The sequence below is a fragment of the Gekko japonicus genome, unplaced genomic scaffold, assembly GCF_001447785.1.
Source record: "Gekko japonicus isolate JY-2015 unplaced genomic scaffold, Gekko_japonicus_V1.1 scaffold3059, whole genome shotgun sequence".
Lineage (NCBI taxonomy): Eukaryota > Metazoa > Chordata > Lepidosauria > Squamata > Gekkonidae > Gekko > Gekko japonicus.
Genome location: NW_015176541.1, coordinates 85,108 through 104,171, shown reverse-complemented (window position 1 = coordinate 104,171; position 19,064 = coordinate 85,108). Strand labels below are relative to the sequence as shown.

At 44.1% G+C, this 19,064-nt stretch overlaps 1 protein-coding gene across 1 annotated transcript in view; it reads left to right on the top strand.

The window, feature by feature from the left end:
- LOC107124068 (cytochrome P450 2C23-like) overlaps positions 1 to 19,064 on the top strand; it is a 38,100-nt gene that overhangs the window by 17,315 nt on the left and 1,721 nt on the right. The window contains exons 3-6 of the mRNA XM_015427455.1: positions 955 to 1,115; positions 8,341 to 8,517; positions 10,729 to 10,870; positions 14,228 to 14,415. Coding sequence (XP_015282941.1) covers positions 955 to 1,115; positions 8,341 to 8,517; positions 10,729 to 10,870; positions 14,228 to 14,415 — 668 coding nt within the window. The remainder of the gene's footprint in view (positions 1 to 954; positions 1,116 to 8,340; positions 8,518 to 10,728; positions 10,871 to 14,227; positions 14,416 to 19,064) is intronic.

The following is a 19,064-nucleotide window of genomic DNA, read 5'->3' as shown; positions in this document are numbered from 1 at the left end:
ATTTTTGGGAGAGTAGAGGGGGAAAAAATATCTCTAGAATGTACAAGGTGTTGTTAAAATGGTATACAGAGAAGGAAACAGTAAAAGAGCAGATGATAAAATGGGCTATTAATATGAATAAAGAAATTGATATTGAAACCTGGGAATATTAAAATATCGGGCTGTACCAATGTTAAAGAAAACTGTTATAAAATGATGTATAGGTGGTACATGACCCCAAAGAAAATTGCAAATATGAACCAGAATATGTCAAACAAATGTTGGAAGTGTAAAAAACATGAAGGCTCATTTTACCACATGTGGTGGACATGTGAAAAAGTGGTGGACTATTGGACAAAGGTCCACAGTGAAATGCAAAAGATACTGAAATGCTCTTTTAAAAAAGCACCTGAAATTCTGCTTTTGGGACTTAAAATGGAAGAAGTCAACACGACGAAAAAAACTTTACTCTGGTACTTAATAACAACAGCAAGAATGATTTATGCACAATTTTGGAAAAATGAAAAAGTACCAGAGATCGAAGACTGGATACAAAAAGTTCTGTTCATGGCTGAAATGGATAAAATTACAAAAAAACTGAGTAATAAGGAAGACGACATATTTTTAGAAGAATGGAGTGACTTTAAAAAATATCTGGAAAAGAACTGGGATGTAAAACAAAATTTAATATGTTTAGAACAATATTAGGAAATTGATGTTATCTGGAAATAGTAGCAATAAGAAAAATGATATAGCTGATGATGTATTACAATGTGGGTGGAAGGGTGGAAGCATTGCGGGAAGCCACGGGAAGAAGGGGAGGTAAGGGGAACGGGGTAAACAAAGGGAAAATGAAAATGAATATTGTTGGATGTTAAGTTCCTATTGAAAAAAATAAAAAGTTTGTTTACCAAAAAAAACAACACAAGAGAGTTATAACTATTGTGAATGTTTTGCATATACCTTGGTTTGCAGGGCAGCCACTTGACCCCTCGTCATCCATCCTTGCTTCATTCTTCAATGTGATATGTGCTCTGGTTTTTGGACATCGGTATCCTGTTGATGATAAAGATTTCCTCATGCTGGTGGAGGCTAATGATTACAACAATAAATTTGGAGGTACCTTCTTTCATCTTGTGAGTAGTCTTTTGCCTTCCTGTTGTCTTGGGGAGACATTAGGGCTTCTCACTGCATAGATGATAAAGTAGTGCTGGGAGAAGGGGTTTTGTACATGAAACTACCATTTATTGAATCAGGCCATTGGTCTCTCAAGGTCAGTACTGCCTAGCCAAACGGGCTTCAACTCTCCAGGGTCACAGGCAGAGGTGTTTCTTACTTACTTTCCTTTTCAGAACTCCTGTGAGGAAAGGATCTTGAGCAATGACTAAAAGAATAATACATTATTTACTAAAGGAAAATATGCTAGACAGAATTTTGGCAACCAAGTAGGTTGTGTTCATGTCACGGTCCAGCATCTGAGAGGGAATATTATCTTCTGGAGTGAGACGCTGCAACCTCAGTTTGTGGGTTCTGGTGGGCACAACTTGTAATAAACCTTGCGATAATGCAAAGAGAATGAAACATTTTTTACTTTCCACTTAACATCATGTCATGTAAAGAAAACACAGAACTTTGTAACACAACAGAGCGATGACCTTTTGAAATTCGAACAATTAACTTTCCCCACAGCTTGCCTCTCCCAAAGTCCATCTCTTTTCTCTTGTCGGTGGCCCAGGAAGTCTCCAGCTGAACACTCTGCGCACCAGCAGATAACTTGCATAGCGTTAAAAGTCAGAGCAGCTGCCTCGGCGCCATCTCGGGGAGCAGAACCCCGATGCCAGCTATCATCATGGTTATGCACCAGCTTCGAAGATGAGAGTCCCAAATGAACTCCCCATTAGAGAACACGGCGCTGAAACAATTCCTAAAATTTACAATTTAGATTGGGACATTTTCCATACACAGATTATGGTTACCTTAAGCAAGGTGTTAAAAGCCTATGATTATGGTTCAAGCTCCCCGACAGGGCAGTCTTACTTCCCTCTTCTGGTTTCTACACATTCTGCACCCTTCTGCATCTAAAGGCTCCACCCTTTCCTGGCTCATTCCATTCCTAGCTAGGGGTTACATTCTCCCCCACTAAAATTCTGCCATCTCAACAGTATCTACAAAATTAGGACTAATGGAAACATTAAACAATTACATATTACACTGTTGAAAATTAACTCTGGCTGACCCCACTGGAAATCTCAGAACATAATTATTTAGCTTAGCAGGCTTGGTTCAAACTCTTTTAGGCCTAGGAGGTAGACAATTTCCCCAGGGTCACTGTACTGGGGAGGAACCACAACTGGTGACTCTGGCAGCATAATTTCTTCTTTTTCTTCCTTTTTCTTGCAAAGATTTTGAGCTATATTAACCTCCTCAGAAGAGGAGTTTGGGGTGAATTCCATTGCTCAGGGATTCAGGTCTGAAAGGAAGCTAGACTCTAATGTGAATTCTTCTTCTCCTACTGAGTCCACAAGATCAGTTGATTACTGCCTCTTTCTGCTGTGAATAGGATCCTCTGGAATGTCCATATCACTCATGTCTTCAAAGGAGGAAATAAATCCACAGGGTCTCAGCACACTTTGGTGCAAAGTTCAAACACCTTTGCCATCTTCCAGTTTCACCCTACTGCAATATTTTCCTCAGGTAGATCCAGAACGATATGTACAACAGGTTCCCACCTATCAGCTAAACTCTGCATACCTCGGGGGTTTATATTGCATATTAGAACTCTGTCACCTGTAGAAATGGTTGATTTCATGATTGTAGCATCTCATGTTCTTTTGTTTGCTTGCTGATGCTTTTCAGTTTCTTGGATGGCCAGATCATATGCATAACAAAGCCTGTTATATATTCCTGATGAGTCACTTCAGTTTTCCCCTTTGGCTTTATCCCAAAACACAAATCACTGGGTAGTAATGGTAGTCTTCCAAACATTAAGAAGTAGGGGGATTCTCCTGTAGTATCATTTTTGGTACAACTGTAAGCATGAACCAGTAGTTTTATGTACTTTTCCCAGTTAGATTTCTTATTTGCTTCCAAGATGCCTAGCATGTCCAAAAGAGTATAATTGAACCTCTCAACTGGGTTTCCTGTTGGGTGATATGGTGTAGTATGTTACTTAGTTTCTACAATTTTACTCAGTTACATAACCAGTTCTGACTCAAACCCTAAATTTTGATCACTGTGAAACCTCCTGGGAAATCCATAATGGCATATATAATTTTCCCAAAGACTTGTAGCAACCGTTCCTGCATTTTGATCTCTGGTGGATGTTACCACCAATGGCCTACCTTGTTGTTGGGGAAATTAGCAGGGGAGACCAGAGGGGTATCAGGGAATGCACAGCAGTTTATACAAAGGTCTGGTACAGTAGGAAGACTCCAGATTTGAAGAGTAAATTAAATAGTTTTTATTAAAGAATTTCTCTAATTACAAGTACACTAAGCATACAAAAAGAGCAAGCAATACAGAACTAAGAAAGCAGGCGTGGTTGATAGTGAATAGAGGGGTCAGTTGCGGGGTAATGCTACCTGTCCAGATGTGCAGGGGTCTATGGAGATGAGATTATGGCCAAAACATAGTTTGGGGGGTAAACTGCCAGTTGGCATTCGGGGCAGACACACAATCTGAGGCCATGTGCCTTGATGGATATAGACACTGGAAAACAATGCAGACCACTGGGAGTCCTTGAGAGGCTTGCCCCAGGTGAAGACAAACGATTACCTGGACCAATGAGGGGTCCTGGGCGGGAAAGATCCTTGGTGTGAACAATGAGGTCTCAGAGGGGCAGAGTTTGCATTCACAATAGTGATGATGGGATTAGCCAGGTGCTGGATGGCTGTACTGGACCTGGTTGAATGGGTTTGATGACCACTGATGGTCCTGCCAAGGCAGATTGAATAGATTCCCAGGTTTAGACAAAAGGTGGGAGATGGGTCCATGATTAGCATCAGGAAGGATTGCTAAACATTTAAATGTATGATTGGTTTATCTCAGTATCCTGAGGGAAGGAGCAGGAAGGACAGTTGTGGAGACATCGGATTTTCACATAGACATAGATTCACACAAAAGGGCTAGGTGAAATTCTGGAGACAGAAGGGCTATTCGCCAGGTGGCCTCTGAATAGCCTTTAGAAATATAGATACTTTAACTTGGTGGAACTCGCTGTTTCATATACACACCTCTGCTGGGTGGAGAGGGAGGTTAGAGATTGCCTTGGAGGGCTGCCTTGTGCCACCTGAAAATGGAGGCCCTTTTTCCAGAGCTCTGGCTAGCTGTTTTTTCTTTGTCTGCCTGTATTCTGGGTGCTGATATTATGTGACCTAGGTATTTCACTGATTTTTGAAATAGTTTACATTTAGGCCAACTTCAATAAACATAAAGATATGGATAAACATATGGAGCAGAGGTTCATCAGTGGCTATTAGCCACAAGGTATAGATAGGAACTCTCAGTCTGGGGCAAGGGATGCACTGTATTCTTAGTGCTTGGGGGGGCAACAGTGGGAGGGCTTCTAGTGTCCTGGCCCCACTGCTGGACCTCCTGATGGCACCTGGTATTTTTGGCCACTGTGTAACAGAGTGTTGGACTGGATGGGCCATTGGCCTCATCCAACATTGGCTTCTCTTATGTCTGAGGCAGGTGATGCTCTGTCTTCTTGGTGCTTGGGAGGGGGGGCAACAGTGGGAGGGCTTCTAGTGTCCTGGCCCCACTGGTGGACTTCCTGATGGCCCCTGATATTTTTGGCCACTGTGTAACAGAGTGTTGGACTGGATGGGCCATTGGCCTGATCCAACATTGGCTTCTTCTTTTTCTTCTTCTTTTTTAACAATATATTTATTGGGGTTTATCATATCAGCCTGTCTCATACATATCAACCAAATCAACAACAAGATTACATAAAAGATCCTATAACAACATTTATCTTCACCATCAGCACAGAGTAATGAACCAGTCAAACTACATTTACATGCATATTTTGAACTCATCATCCATTTGAATATCTCTTCTGTGTTGAGTAAAACCTACTATTGCAATTTCCTAAAAGTTTACTTACTAACTTTTCAGAAAACTATTACCACCTTCCTGTCAATAATATAGAACCTTCATACTATCTTATTTTTCTTAACTTTACACATCTCTCATCCTCCAGTAATCTGCTGACTCTTTGTTTCCAAAATGAGAGCAGGGTTTAACCTTTAACATATTTTTAAATTCAGTTCCTTTTAGTATATTTTTTACTTTTCTTTCAATCTTTACACACTTTAAATTCCTTAAACATCTCCTGAATGCCTTTGTAACATATTAAGTTGATGGAGTTGCTGTCATATTTTTACTCTTAAGCTTTTACCTTTTATTTGTACCATTATCTCTCAGTTATTTGTCTGCCTGGGCTATACCTATCTTTATTCAGCTATATTTAATCTATACCCAGCATAGATCATGCTACAGTAGAATCTACTTATCTCCCCCCTTAACCTTCTAATATCACTCCACATCATTGGAAATTTACCATTACCATAATCAAATCAAATCAAATCATTCTAATTGTATTATGGCTTATTCCATTAGCATACCAATTCATTAACTTTTATTTTAATTAATCTTTAACTGCTCTTATAATCATGAGTTCATTTTATTATCATTTCATTAATAACCTTATATTACTTTTATCTAAAAAGTAGACCAAAGAAGAGAAAAGGGCAAAAGCATATCAGGGAAAGGGGAAAGAAAAAAGAAAAAACCCTTACTGTTCAAACTCATTTTAAGTTATCATCCAGATTGTTTTATATTCAGCCAACATTTCCCACCAAAAAGAACATTAATAAATAGCTTAATCTAATTTGTCTCAACTTAATTGTCCCCTCCTTCTTACTATTTGCATTATTTAACTTTTCCTAATCCCACCTGAGTTCATTCCTTCCTATACCCACCACCATTCTACTGTAACAAATAAATAAATACATAAATAAATAGGTTAAAACTCATTTTTCCATCTCACCCTATATTCAAAGAAAACCAGACTTTCTAACTTTTATACAGTTTATCCCACCACCATTCTACTGTAACAGATAAATAAATATATAGATAGATATGTTAAGGGTCACTTTTCCATTTCATCCTATATTCAAAGAAAACCGGGCTTCCTATCTTTTATACAGTTTGTTCTTCCTTCTAATCATTTGCCATCTACTTTTTAGCCTCAGCATGTCTACTTGTCGTCTATCTTTATTTGTTCTTTGTCTTCCAATCCTCTCTTCTCTGGTTTTCAACCATTCTATTTCCCTTATTTTGTTGTTGTTCCCTTTAAATTTCCAAGCCCTACGTTTTCTTCTTGTAACCTTTCTGTCTCTTTCAGTTTTCATCCGTTGTTTCTCTTCCTTTGCCAGCCCTAGCTTAGCACAAGATATTAACAATTTTTTGTTCCCTCTTTTTGCACTGTTTCACGCTGTAAGAACTGAATTTTTGCATTGTCCTTCACTTTTACCAACTCCAAATTTTCCTCCCCTTCCTGGACGCTGTTCTCCTTTTGGCAGTCCTCCAAGTTCTCCTTCATATTAGGTTGCTCCTGTTTTTCCTGCTTTTCCACTTTTTCAATTTCTGTCTGAGCGTTATCCTTTCCCCCCCCAAAGTCTCGCACACACCTTCTCACAACCCTTTTGAACCGCCTCTTTCACCATTTGAAGGAGTTGCTCGACCATCATCTCACAAACATACATGTTCTCGTCAAGCTGCTCCTCCGCATCCATCTTGCATTCCATTTTAAGCCAGCTCTTCAAATCAATCCAACCCCTTTACTCTCGTGTATTCTATTATTTTGTTTTTGTTTTTTGTTTGTCATTTCCCTTTTGTAAGTCCTTAAAGCAAATCCAACAAGCTACAAAGACGCCAACAGAAAGTTTTTCTCTTTCCCCATGTCAGTTTCCACTCCACAGTTAAGTCCCAAACGACTCTCGGCCGCCATCACTCCCCTTTTCGGACAATTTCACTTGGGGATTTTCCATTTTCCACTTAACACTCCATGCAAGTCTTACTCACACTTTTTCTCTGTTGCTGTGGTTATTTCACTTCTTCGTATAGTTAAAAAGGACGGATGGTGGCATCTAAAAGGAGCATGGGAACCATGTTCCTTCCAACCCTCGTCTCTGCTTCAGGGCCATTCCGGTCACCTCCCCCCCCGCTTTGTCAAAACACGGGAGGGGCCAGAAAAAAATGCCCTCTGCTCCAGTCCTCTCACCGGGACGGCTGGTCGAGCTCTCCCCACAAGCGGGACGCCCAAAAGAAAACGAAAGTGAATCAGGGGGCTCGGCACCAGCCGAGCGTCCTCCTGTCGACGCGCCGTACCGGTAACAACGTTGGCTTCTCTTATGTTCTTAATCCTTGCTTCTGAAGTCTTTGCAAAACTTTGAGAAGATGTTCCTCATGTTCCTCTTTAGTTGCAGCGAATATAATGAAGTCATCCAAAAAGGCTCTGTTAGATTCAAACCTTGCATCACATTTACCATCATTTGCTGGTAATTACTCAGCAAATGATGGTATTTTCTCAGTGACAAAAAGACCAAAATGACATGGATTCCTGAGCCCTTCCAATAACTCCGCCCCCACCCCACCCCGGTCCCCCATCAGAATCATTGTACTAGGACCTTCTGTCTGCCTTGGGAAGCTGGATAGGTTTGCTCTTCCCTGCTGGCCATGCGAGGATTGTGTAGGCACTGCTGTCTTTGCAACCTCAAAGTGGCTGAATTGTGCAGGATTCTTGATCCTCTTGGATAGATGGATGGATTGATGCTCTGTCTTAAGGTATTTTTCCCCCCTCTAGATGACTGCTGTGACTCCAGAGGCCTGATCTTGGGCCACAGTTTCCATCAAATCTCCCTGGCCTAAGGGTGGGGATATGGGGATCACAATTGAAGGGGATGAACTGCCAATGGAAGAGGAGAGTGCCTCCCACCAGTGGTCGAAGGAAGCGGTGATTTGTCCCTGCCTCCTGTTCTGATGTGGAAAATCACCCATCAGTCAAGGATATCCTCATCCTCCAGTTGAGAATTAAGCAATGTAGTCCTACTATTCACCTAGTAAAACTGGCCGCTCCCTGAAAGACGGCTCCTGGGCCAAGGTCTAAACGACGGGGAGGAGACGTGATGCCATTCACACGTCTCCTCCCCGTCGTTTAGACCTTGGCCCAGGAGCCGTCTTTCGTTCACTGAGAATCCACATGCTCGCTCTCGAATGTAATCCAGTTCATGATGCTGAAGGGGCTACTCAGGCTGTTGACTGATGTGCAGGATTTGCTTTTGTTTTCTTCTGCAGATGTACGAAGCAGTCCCATGGCTCATGAAACATATCAAATGGCCATACAAGGAGGCATTTGCCGCTGTAGATGTTGTGCTTTCACATGCAAGGAAAGAGACAGAAGCGCATAGGGCACAACTGGCAGTGCATGATCCACGGGATTTCATCGACTACTATCTACTCCAGATGGAGAAAGTAAGTATCCACTTTGTGAATTCAGCTCCTCTGAACCATAGTTACATTCCCTCTTATAATTAAAGAACAATATTTCCAGGACTACCAACAGGATTTTCTGCTTAGGGCTGCCAGGCCCCCTGCTCTGAGGGGAGGTTTCCTGCTGGCAGCCGACTTTGCCCACCTTGGCAAGGGGGGGGGGAATTAGTTGTTGTAGATTTTCCGGGCTGCATGGCCGTGGTCTTGGCACTGTACTACCTGATGTTTCGCCAGACCAACAATAAAACTTTCTTCAAATACATTTGAAGCAGGAAACCAGCCAGGGAGGCAGTGGGGCCCTTGGATGACTAAGGGGTAAAAGGAGTACTGAAGGATGATAGGGAAACGGCTGAGAAGCTGGATGCATTTTTTGCCTCTGTCTTTGCTGTGGAAGATGAGAAGTGCTTGCCCACTCCAGAACCACTGATTTCAGAAGGGTTATAGGAACCACAGTGGCTCAGAGGTTAAGACACTGAGCTGCAGACTGGAAGGTCAGTAGCTCGGCAGTTCGAGACCCGAGTGCCACGTAACAGAGTGAGTTCCCGTCTCTGACCCCAGCTCCTGCCAACCTGGCAGTTCGAAAGCAAGAAACCGCAAGTGGATAAATAGGTACCGCTTTGGTGGGAAGGTAACAGCATTCTGTGTGCCTTGACGTATAGTCATGCCGGCCACATGACCATGAAAAAGTCTTCGGACAGTGCTGGTTCTTTGACTTGGAAACAGAGATGAGCACCACATCCTAGTTTGAGTAAGGGAAAACTTCACCTTTACTTAATAATCTTGCATACAGAGTTTTGTCCCTGTAATTACTCAGGATCTGTTTCCTTTCCTATGCAAACATGTACAGAGGTGATGAAGATGGCTTACAGTGCCATCCTAAACAGAGTTATGCCCTTTTAAGTCCACTGAAATCTATGAGTTTAACAGGTGGTGTTATTCTGCTTGGGATGACACTGCCTATCTCTTAGCTCTCTTTATTCACTCTGCTTATGTGAATAAAATGGTAAAATCTGAAGGTGGATACAATCCAGGCCAGGGGACCATGGAATGGGCACTAATATCACACTTCCTAACTTGTAATGCCAGAGGCATTACACATCACCCCTTTACACTGTCCATTAACTACTACTTATTCCTGTGGTTCCACACCCACAGTGAAAAATGCAGATCAGAACCCACTCATCCCATGCGGCAGCATAGACAGTACCCCTAAAAGCAGAATTAGTTTTCTGTGTTGCCAGTGAACCACTCCGTCACACTGTTAATCAGACCTGCTAATGAAAGGCGCTTTGAATAACAGGAACACGGGAAATGTGTCATTATGCCAGACTAAGGCCGAATCTGCATTTGCATTTTTAAATCAGTTTCATGCTGCTGTGACACCGTCTTTCTCTATGCTCATTTGAATGTTGTTCGGAGAAGACTCCTTTAAAGCAGTGTGGAGGCGCAATGACAGTGGAGCCGCCCCAAAGGACGATAAACATATGTGGACGAACTACGCTAGCACTCTTGAGGTGTGAAAACGACACCAAATGTAGACAGCTTTTTTGAAGACGGACACCGATGGGGAAGACAAATGCAGATTCCACCCTTATCACAGGGAGGAGGGGCATTGGAATGTACATAGTTCGCACTCTTCACACTGTACAACATGTAACATTGCAGACACAACTCCCCTCTTTCACACCCGATAGTGGAACATCGAGAACTTTTGATACCGTTTGGTTCCATACTCCCAATCAAAATGTGAATTCAGAACTCCACCCCACTAATATACAAGAATTCAAAAGGCAGAAACAAACATTGAACAGTTCTAATTATGGCCACAACCACAGTGATACTGGAGTTAACAGGAATGCATGATTAATATTTTAAAATTACACGATTGTTAAAGCCACACAATCCAATTCTCTTTTCAAAACGAAACACAACAGATCTCTGCTTTCTTTCCTCTTGGACCTTTTAACTTCCCCATTGGCCTGTACTGGTCTGACACTTCTCCTGTACTTTTTTCACAGCCTTATATCTCTGGATGAAAAAACAGCCGACAGCTCTTTCATTGTTCAGATCGTAGACTCCATCCCATTATATCCTTCTCCCTTCTCTCTAGAAACAATTCACGGGTCTTTGGGATGGGGTATTGGGAACTGAAGCAAACATCAATGTAATTTTATTTCCTGTTGTCAATAACAGAGCAAGAATGACCCCACTTCAACATATGATGATACCAACCTGTTTTACTGTATTTCCGATTTACTTCTTGCTGGGTCAGAGACAACCAGCGCCACCCTGCAATGGGGCCTTCTTCTCATGGTGACTCATCCAGATATCCAAGGTAAATAAGAATTATGTAATGTAGACAAGTGCCACTCTATTCTTAGCAGCTTGCTAAAGAGTTCATATCCAATGTTCCCTCTAAGCTGAGTTAGTGTGAGCTAACGCACAGTTTTTTAGCCTTCGGCTGACACGTTTTGTCTTAGCTCAGGAAGGATGGCTCCAGACAAACTAATTGATGCAGCAGCCAAATCGCTCACTCACAACTTTAATGCCAGTAACTCACAAAGTAGAAATTTTGCTCACAGGACTCCACAGCTTAGAGGGAGCATTGCTTAATACATCAGCACAAGCTGAGAATCTGTGTAGAACTGGTGGGAGGATGAATAATGGGGAATGTTTCTTGTGTAGAAATAGATTTTTCTCCACTCCAGGTCTGTATAATGTCTTGCTAGAATGAAGTATATCGAAACAGAAGTCACCAACCATTAGATATAGATGGAGGGTGGGGAGGGCATTACCAAGAACAGCTAAGTAGAGTCACGATGCATAAGTAACTAAGCAATAAATATAATTGTCTTTAAGGTGCTACTGGACTCTTACTTTTTTCTACTGCTAAAATTAGCAGTTATCTTACAAAGGAATTTCAAAGGGACATTAGAAAGAGAGTCTGCTGAGCTGCAATTGATAACAAAGCTCAAGACAATGCATCCAACCTGGACTGAATCAAGACCTAGGTTTCTTGTCTCCCTACCAATGCTGATTTCTCCACACCTACTACCTCTCTGCATATCATACCTAATCCAATCACACCTTCTGTTGTCATTTGCCTGCTAATGCCATTTGACATCTGAAACCACTCCACTTTGCAATATATAGGACAGATGGACTCACATTCTAGCCATAGCTGAAGAAGTGAGCAGCAACTCACAAAAGCTCATACCCTATCACAAACATTGTTAGTCTTTACCATGCTACTGGACTCTTAGGGTGATTTTCCACAAGCGCTGCTCCGCACTCACTCTTCTCTTTGGCCGGATGGTACGTGTCAATTTTGTTGGAAATGTATGTGTTTACAAGGTCTGATTCAGTCATTATAGGGTTAACTTGTATTCCTAGTCTTGCTATTGTTTAGACTGACCTGGAAGAGATAACTGGCACTAAGCCAATGGGGAATTAGCCCGGGAAAAGTAGCTTCTACTGTGATACAGATTGGTCATTTGTTTCAGGTGACTTCCTTTCTAGGGGTCAAGAAGAAGGAGAGAATCTCCATTATGTGTGTGCTTGTCTTCAGTATAGGCAGCTTAGAAATGTAGCTGTTAGTGTTATGTTAATTTGTAGTAATCCCGTGAACCCTTTACCCTTAGTAATAAAGGTTTTTTAAAAGCAAAGAAATCTCTTCTTTCCAATAGAGCAAGATCCATCAAATAGTCTGAGTATTAAACAATTTTGACTATTTTACAACAAATTTCACAGAAGTTGTTGCGCGACTGCATTTTGCCCCACAGCTTCTTGCGATTTTCCCCACGTATACTCAATCCTGTTTTTTGAGAATTGAGTAGACGCGGGGAAAATCGCACGAAGCTGCGGGGCAAAATGCGGCGGCGCAGCAGCTTGTGTGAAATTGACACGTACCATCGGGGCAAAAGGGAGGAGTGAGCGCGGAGCAGCGATTGTGGGAAATCACCCTTACTCTTTTCTATTGATCCATAACCCAGGCCTCAGATCTACTGAACAGACTGATTTCCCACTAACTGCTCACTCCCCCACTTATACTGACTCTCTGCTGCTTTCGGAATTCTGTGCCTCTTGTAGTAGCAGGCTGTGGAATAATCAGCCCATTTTTTAGGGAAAGGATACTTTTCGGTTAATTTACAAAAGAATTTTGGAGAGTCTTCTGAGTACCTAAACCTTGTGCACTGGTGGCCTACTTTTCTTTCATGATTGGAAGTTCTGGTCATGGAATCATAGAGTCGGAAGGGACCTCCAGGCATCCCAACTGATGCCCAGTCCTTGAACGTGGGCACTGTCCTGGGAATATAAGAGCACCAGGAATAAGTCCCTTTGTGCCTGACTCCATTGTACTATCTGCTTGGAGGCCAGGACTTCACAATTCAATCCGGTGGCTAGTAAGCAATGAGTTCCCCAATACATGGCAAGAGGGCAGCAATGCAGGAAACTCTTACCAGGCTTAACCAGTGGGGGAAAAACAGAACACTGCAAACAGTGTGAGACAGTATTGGAAAGAGAGAGTTGGAGTTGCTGCCCTGTAACGATCTGCCCGGCAGAAACAACGAAGCTGACTTTCTCATACATAAGAGTTAGGGTTGCCAACTCCAGGTTGGGAAATACCCAGAGGTTTTGGGGCGGAGCCTGAGATGGGTGGGGTTTGGGGAGGGCAGGGACTTAAATGCGGAATGATGCCACAGAGTCTGCCTTCCAAAGCAGCCATTTTCTCCAGGGGAACTGATATATTTATCACCTGGAGATCAGTTGTCATAATGGGAGCTCTCCAGCCATTACCTGGAGATTGGGAACCCTCATACCAAGTCCTTTTCCTTGAGGCCACTTAGTACAATCTCTTTAGCAGCCAACTAAGGAAATCAGGTATACCACTAAGCCAGTTTGGTGTAGTGGTTAAGTGCGCGGACTCTAATCTGGGAGAACCGGGTTTGATTCCCCACTCCTCCACTTGCACCTGCTGATGTGACCTTGGGTCAGTCACAAGCTCTGGCACAGCTGTCCTTGAAAAAGAGCAGTTTGTGCCAGAGTTCTCTCAGCCCCACCCACCTCACAGGGTGTCTGTTGTGGGGAGGGGAAGGGAAAGGAGTTTGTAAGCCGCTCTGAGACTCCAAGTGAAGGGCAGGGTATAAATCCAATCTCTTCTTCTTCTAAGTGCTTGTGCCCACAGCTCTTGTACGTACGGCTCTCTTTTTCAAAATATATGGCCTTGTCTTGGCCTAGAAAGTTGTATTTATGTCCTTTTTTAAAAACAGCAACAATGTTCCTTGTGGAGTATTCAGTGATACTGTTGCATGCCTGGTTAGGCAGTATTGGATTAAAGGTTAAAATCTACTATGCAGGACAATGCACTGGTATCTAGGAAATGCAGAATCGGAAATTAACAAGAAGTGAGTTGTTTAAATGGACAAGGCCGAGAGCAATCAGCTTTACTTTGAGTTTAGGCAGCTCCGGTTTCCTTTTTCTCCAGATTCTTTTCTTACTTCTAGCAGGGAGAAAATGTGTCTTCCTTAAGAGGTCAGGCTCTTCTATCTATTGCTACCATTCAGTGCGTATCTTTAATGTAACCACATGAACTAATTTCAGATGGAATAAATATTTCTTACTGATGGCTCAACTTTCCGCAGACAAGTGAACTGCTCAAAACAAATCTTATGTTTTCCAACATTTTCCCCAGAGAAAGTCCAGAAGGAGATGGAAGATGCTTTCGGTTCCTCCCAAACAATCGGCTATCAAGATAGGAAGAAACTGCCCTACACCTTAGCTACGATTCACGAGAGCCAGCGTTTCAAAACTATCTTATTAACTGGGAACCCTAGACAATCTCTGCAGGATGTGACTATTCTTGGATCTTTCATTCCTAAGGTATAAAAGATTGTTATAGTTGTGGCTCTATATGCCAAGAACAAACAGTATCCAAGGGGCATTTTAAGAAACGTATCCACAGGGAGGAATTCCCAGTGAGGAACTCCCTGAATATCAATAAAATACAGTCGTCCTATTGTGCCTCTTCCCCTGCCAACCCATTTCTTATTGATACAGCTTAGAGGTCTTCCATAGGAGGCAGCCATCCCATCTGAAAGGCCTTTATAGAAGCAGCCGTTCTCAATTCCTGCAAGGCGGAGTTCCAGAGTAAAGGTGCAGCAGCTCAAAAAGATCCCCACCGAGTTCCCACCAATTCCGTCTCTGCCAAGGTTGGCTCCCAGAGGAAGACCCTCTGGCCATCACAGGGTTGCCAACCCCCAGGTGCAACCTGAAGATCTCACAGAACCACAACTGATCTCCACATTACAGAGATCAGTCCCTCCGGAGAAAATGGCTGCTTTGGACAGTAGAATTTATGGCATTAGACCTCCGGCACTCCTCCTTCCCACGCTTGCCCAGCCACTTCTCCAGCACCTTGCCGTGAGCTCTGTGTCCTCCCTAGGCCTCAGAACTGGAAGCAGAGGGGGTTTCTTCACCACCTTCCTCTCTTCCACAGGCAGCAGCAGCTCTCACAGCCTTGACCTGAGCCTGTTTCTCCTCCCTGGCCATCACTGGGAGTCCCCCTTTTAACCTCTGCTGGCACCCAATCCCGAGCCAGGTTCCGCCCCGGCTAGTGCCTTGGCCAATCCCTGGCCTAAGAGCTCAATGGCCTTCATTACTGCTTCCCCTTGCCTGCATCCTGGTCCTTGCCCTGCCCTTTGACTCCTCACTCCTCCTCGCAACCAGGCAGGATAGCCAGTAGGCTACTGGGTCTCCAGGCCCTTCCCACCTTGCAGAGATCCCGCCCTCCCGTTGCCTCCAGCAAACTCGGCCTTCTGGATGGACTGTCCCCCGCTGGAGTCTGCCTCCGTGGCATCATCCCCACCCCTGCTGCACCAGGCGTGCCCCCACCACTACCAGCCTTGCTGCTGGCCTTGTGGGATGAGACTGTTCTCATGTTTCAACCTCTGCCCCACTGGGGAACCAGGAAAAATACTGTGTGCAGTTCTGGTCACCACACCTTAAAAAGGATATTATAGCCTTGGGGAAAGTGCAGAAAAGGGGCAACTCGAATGATAAAAGGGTTGGGACACTTTCCCTATGAGGAAAGGTTAAAGCGCTTGGGGCTCTTTAGCTTGGAGAAACGACGACTGAGGGGTGACATGATTGAGGTTTATAAGATTATGCATGGGAAAGAGCAGGTCGAGAAAGAGGTACTTCTCTCCCTTTCTTACCATACAAGAACTCATGGGCACTCCATGAAATTGCTGAACAGTTGGGTTAGAACGGATAAAAGGAAGCCCTTCTTCACCCAAAGAGTGATTAACACATGGAATTCACTGCCACAGGAAGTGGTGGCGGCTACAAGCATGGACGGCTTCAAAAGGGAATTAGATAAGCACATGGAGCAGAGGTCCATCAGTGGCTATGAGCCACAAGGTATAGATAGGAACTCTGGGGCAAGGGCTGCTCTGTCTTCTTGGTGCTTGGGGGGGGGGGTCAACAGTGGGAGGGCTTCTAATGTCCTGGCCCCACTGGTGGACCTCCTGATGGCACTGGTATTTCTGGCCACTGTGTGATATAGAGTGTTGGACTGGATGGGCCTTTGGCCTGATCCAACATTGGCGTTTCTTATGTTCTTATAAAAATAAGCCCAACTAAAGCTTTAGAAAAGCAAGCGGGGGGAGGCAGCCCCCAGCCCAGAGCTACTTCCAGACCATATCCCGCTGAGGTGCCTCCCCTCCTCCAACCCTGCCCTCCCCTAAACCCACCCCCAAATCTCCAGGAATTTCCAAACAGAGTTGGAAACCCAACTCTTAGGTTGGTTGCTATGTAGGGTTGCCAGCTCTGGGTTGGGAAGTACTTGGAGATTTGAGGGGTGGAGCCTGGTGAGGGAGGGATTTGCGGAGGGGAGGGGCCTCAGCAGAGTATAAGGCCCTAGAGTCCCTCCTCCAAAGCAGCCGTTTTCTTCCGGGGGACTGATCCTGGTCACCTGGAGATGAGCTGTAATAGCAAGAGACCTCCAGGTGCCACCTAGAGGGTGGCAACCCTATTGATATGGGTGGAGGTAGTCTTTCAGGTACTCAGGGCCTGAACTGTTTAAGACTTCAGTGGTCAAAACCAACAACAACCAACAGAATAGGAGCTACTGCAGGGGTGATCTAAAGGTAAAGGTAAAGGTTCCCTTGCTCGAAAACCAGTCGAATCCAACTCTAGGGTTGCGGTGCTCATCTCCGTTTCCAAGCCGAAGAGCCAGCGCTGTCCGAAGACATTTCCGTGGTCATGTGGCCGGCATGACTAAACACCAAGGTGCACGGAACGCTGTTCCCTTCCCACTGAAGGGGTACCTATTTATCTACACCAGTTTGGTGTAGTGGTTAAGTGCGCAGACTCTAATCTGGGAGAACCGGGTTTGATTCCCCACTCCTCCACTTGCACCTGCTGATGTGACCTTGGGTCAGTCGCAAGCTCTGGCACAGCTGTCCTTGAAAAAGAGCAGTTTGTGTCAGAGTTCTCTCAGCCCCACCCACCTCACAGGGTGTCTGTTGTGGGGAGGGGAAGGGAAAGGAGTTTGTAAGCCGCTCTGAGACTCCAAGTGAAGGGCGGGGTATAAATCCAATCTCTTCTTCTCTTCTTCTACTTGCAATTTCTTGCTTTGGAACTGCTAGGTTGGCAGGAGCTGGAACTAGAGACGGGAGCTCACTCCGTCAGGGGTGATCTAGGATTGGCTTAATTAGCGCAGTGAAGCAATTCCTGAATAACAAGCCTGTCCCCACTTCCCCAATAGTATATAGGCTCCCACTGTAAAGGATTACTTCAACATTCACCACAAAGTAGTTTACTTCATCTGTGGTGACCTACGCATGTTATGTGGCTTGCAGGGATTGGATCCTGACAAAAATATGTAATCTCTCCTTAAAATCAGCCTCCATTCCTGAGGACTGGAAGGTAGCTAATGTCACTCCCATCTTTAAAAAGGGTTCCAGAGGAGATCCGGGAAATTACAGGCCTGTCAGTCTGACGTCGATACCGGGTAAATTGGTGGAAACCATTATTAAGGAAAGAATTAGTAGGCACATAGATGAACAAAACCTATTGAGGCAGACTCAACATGGGTTCTGTAAGGGAAGATCTTGTCTCACTAACCTGTTAATGTTCTTTGAGGGGGTGAACAAACATGTGGACAAGGGGGATCCAATAGATATTGTTTACCTTGACTTCCAGAAAGCTTTTGATAAAGTTCCTCATCAAAGGCTCAGAAATCATGGGATAAAAGGACAAGTCCTTTTATGGATCAAAAACTGGCTAATTAATAGAAAACAGAGAGTGAGTATAAATGGGCAGTTCTCCCAGTGGAGGGGTGTAAGCAGTGGGGTACCACAGGGATCAGTACTTGGTCCACTGCTTTTTAACTTGTTCATTAATGATTTGGAGTTGGGAGTAAGCAGTGAAGTGGCTAAATTTGCGGATGATACGAAGTTGTTCAGGGTGGTGAAAACCAGTGAGGATTGTGAGGCACTCCAAAGGGATCTGTCAAAGATGGGCAAGTGGGCGTCAACATGGCAAATGGGGTTCAATGTGGCCAAGTGCAAGGTGATGCACATTGGAGCCAAAAATCCTAACTATAAATACACGTTGATGGGGTCTGAACTGGCAGAGACAGATCAAGAGAGAGATCTTGGAGTTGTAGTAGATAACTCACTGAAAATGTCGAGACAGTGTGTGACTGCAATAAAGAAGGCCAATGCTATGCTGGGGATTATTAGGAAGGGTATTGTAAACAGATCAGCCAATATCATAATGCCGCTATATAAATCAATGGTGCGACCTCATCTGGAATACTGTGTGCAATTCTGGTCACCACACCTTAAAAAGGATATTATAGCTTTGGAAAAAGTGCAGAAAAGAGCAACTCGAATGATAAAAGGGTTGGAACACTTTCCCTATGAGGAAAGGTTAAAGCGCTTAGGGCTCTTTAGCTTGGAGAAAAGACGACTGAGGGGTGACATGATCGTTCAAGAGGGAATTAGATAAGCATATGGAGCAGAGGTCCATCAGTGGCTATTAGCCACAAGGTATAGATAGGGACTCTGGGGCAAGTGATGCTCTGTCATCTTGGTGCTTGGGGGGGGTCAACAGTGGGAGGGCTTCTAATGTCCTGGCCCCACTGGTGGACCTCCTGATGGCACTGGTATTTCTGGCCACTGTGGGATACAGAGTGTTGGACTGGATGGGCCTTTGGCCTGATCCAACATTGGCATCTCTTATGTTCTTATGTTCTTATGATCAACAGCTCCCAGAAGTGCCTCATGTGTTATGTTCAGGAGTCATTTCCTGCAGGAGTGCACAGGAGCGGAGCTCCGACAGTAAAGAGCCCAGGGGGCGGGCACATACAACAAGCCCCACCCCCTGCTCTCAGCACCCCCTGGCCATGAGGAGCAAGAAGTCTTTCTTTCTTTCTTTCTTTCTTTCTTTCTTTCTTTCTTTCTCCTTTTTTCCTTCTCTCCTTCTTTACCTTTCCCTCCTTATTTCCTTCTCTCCCTCTTTCT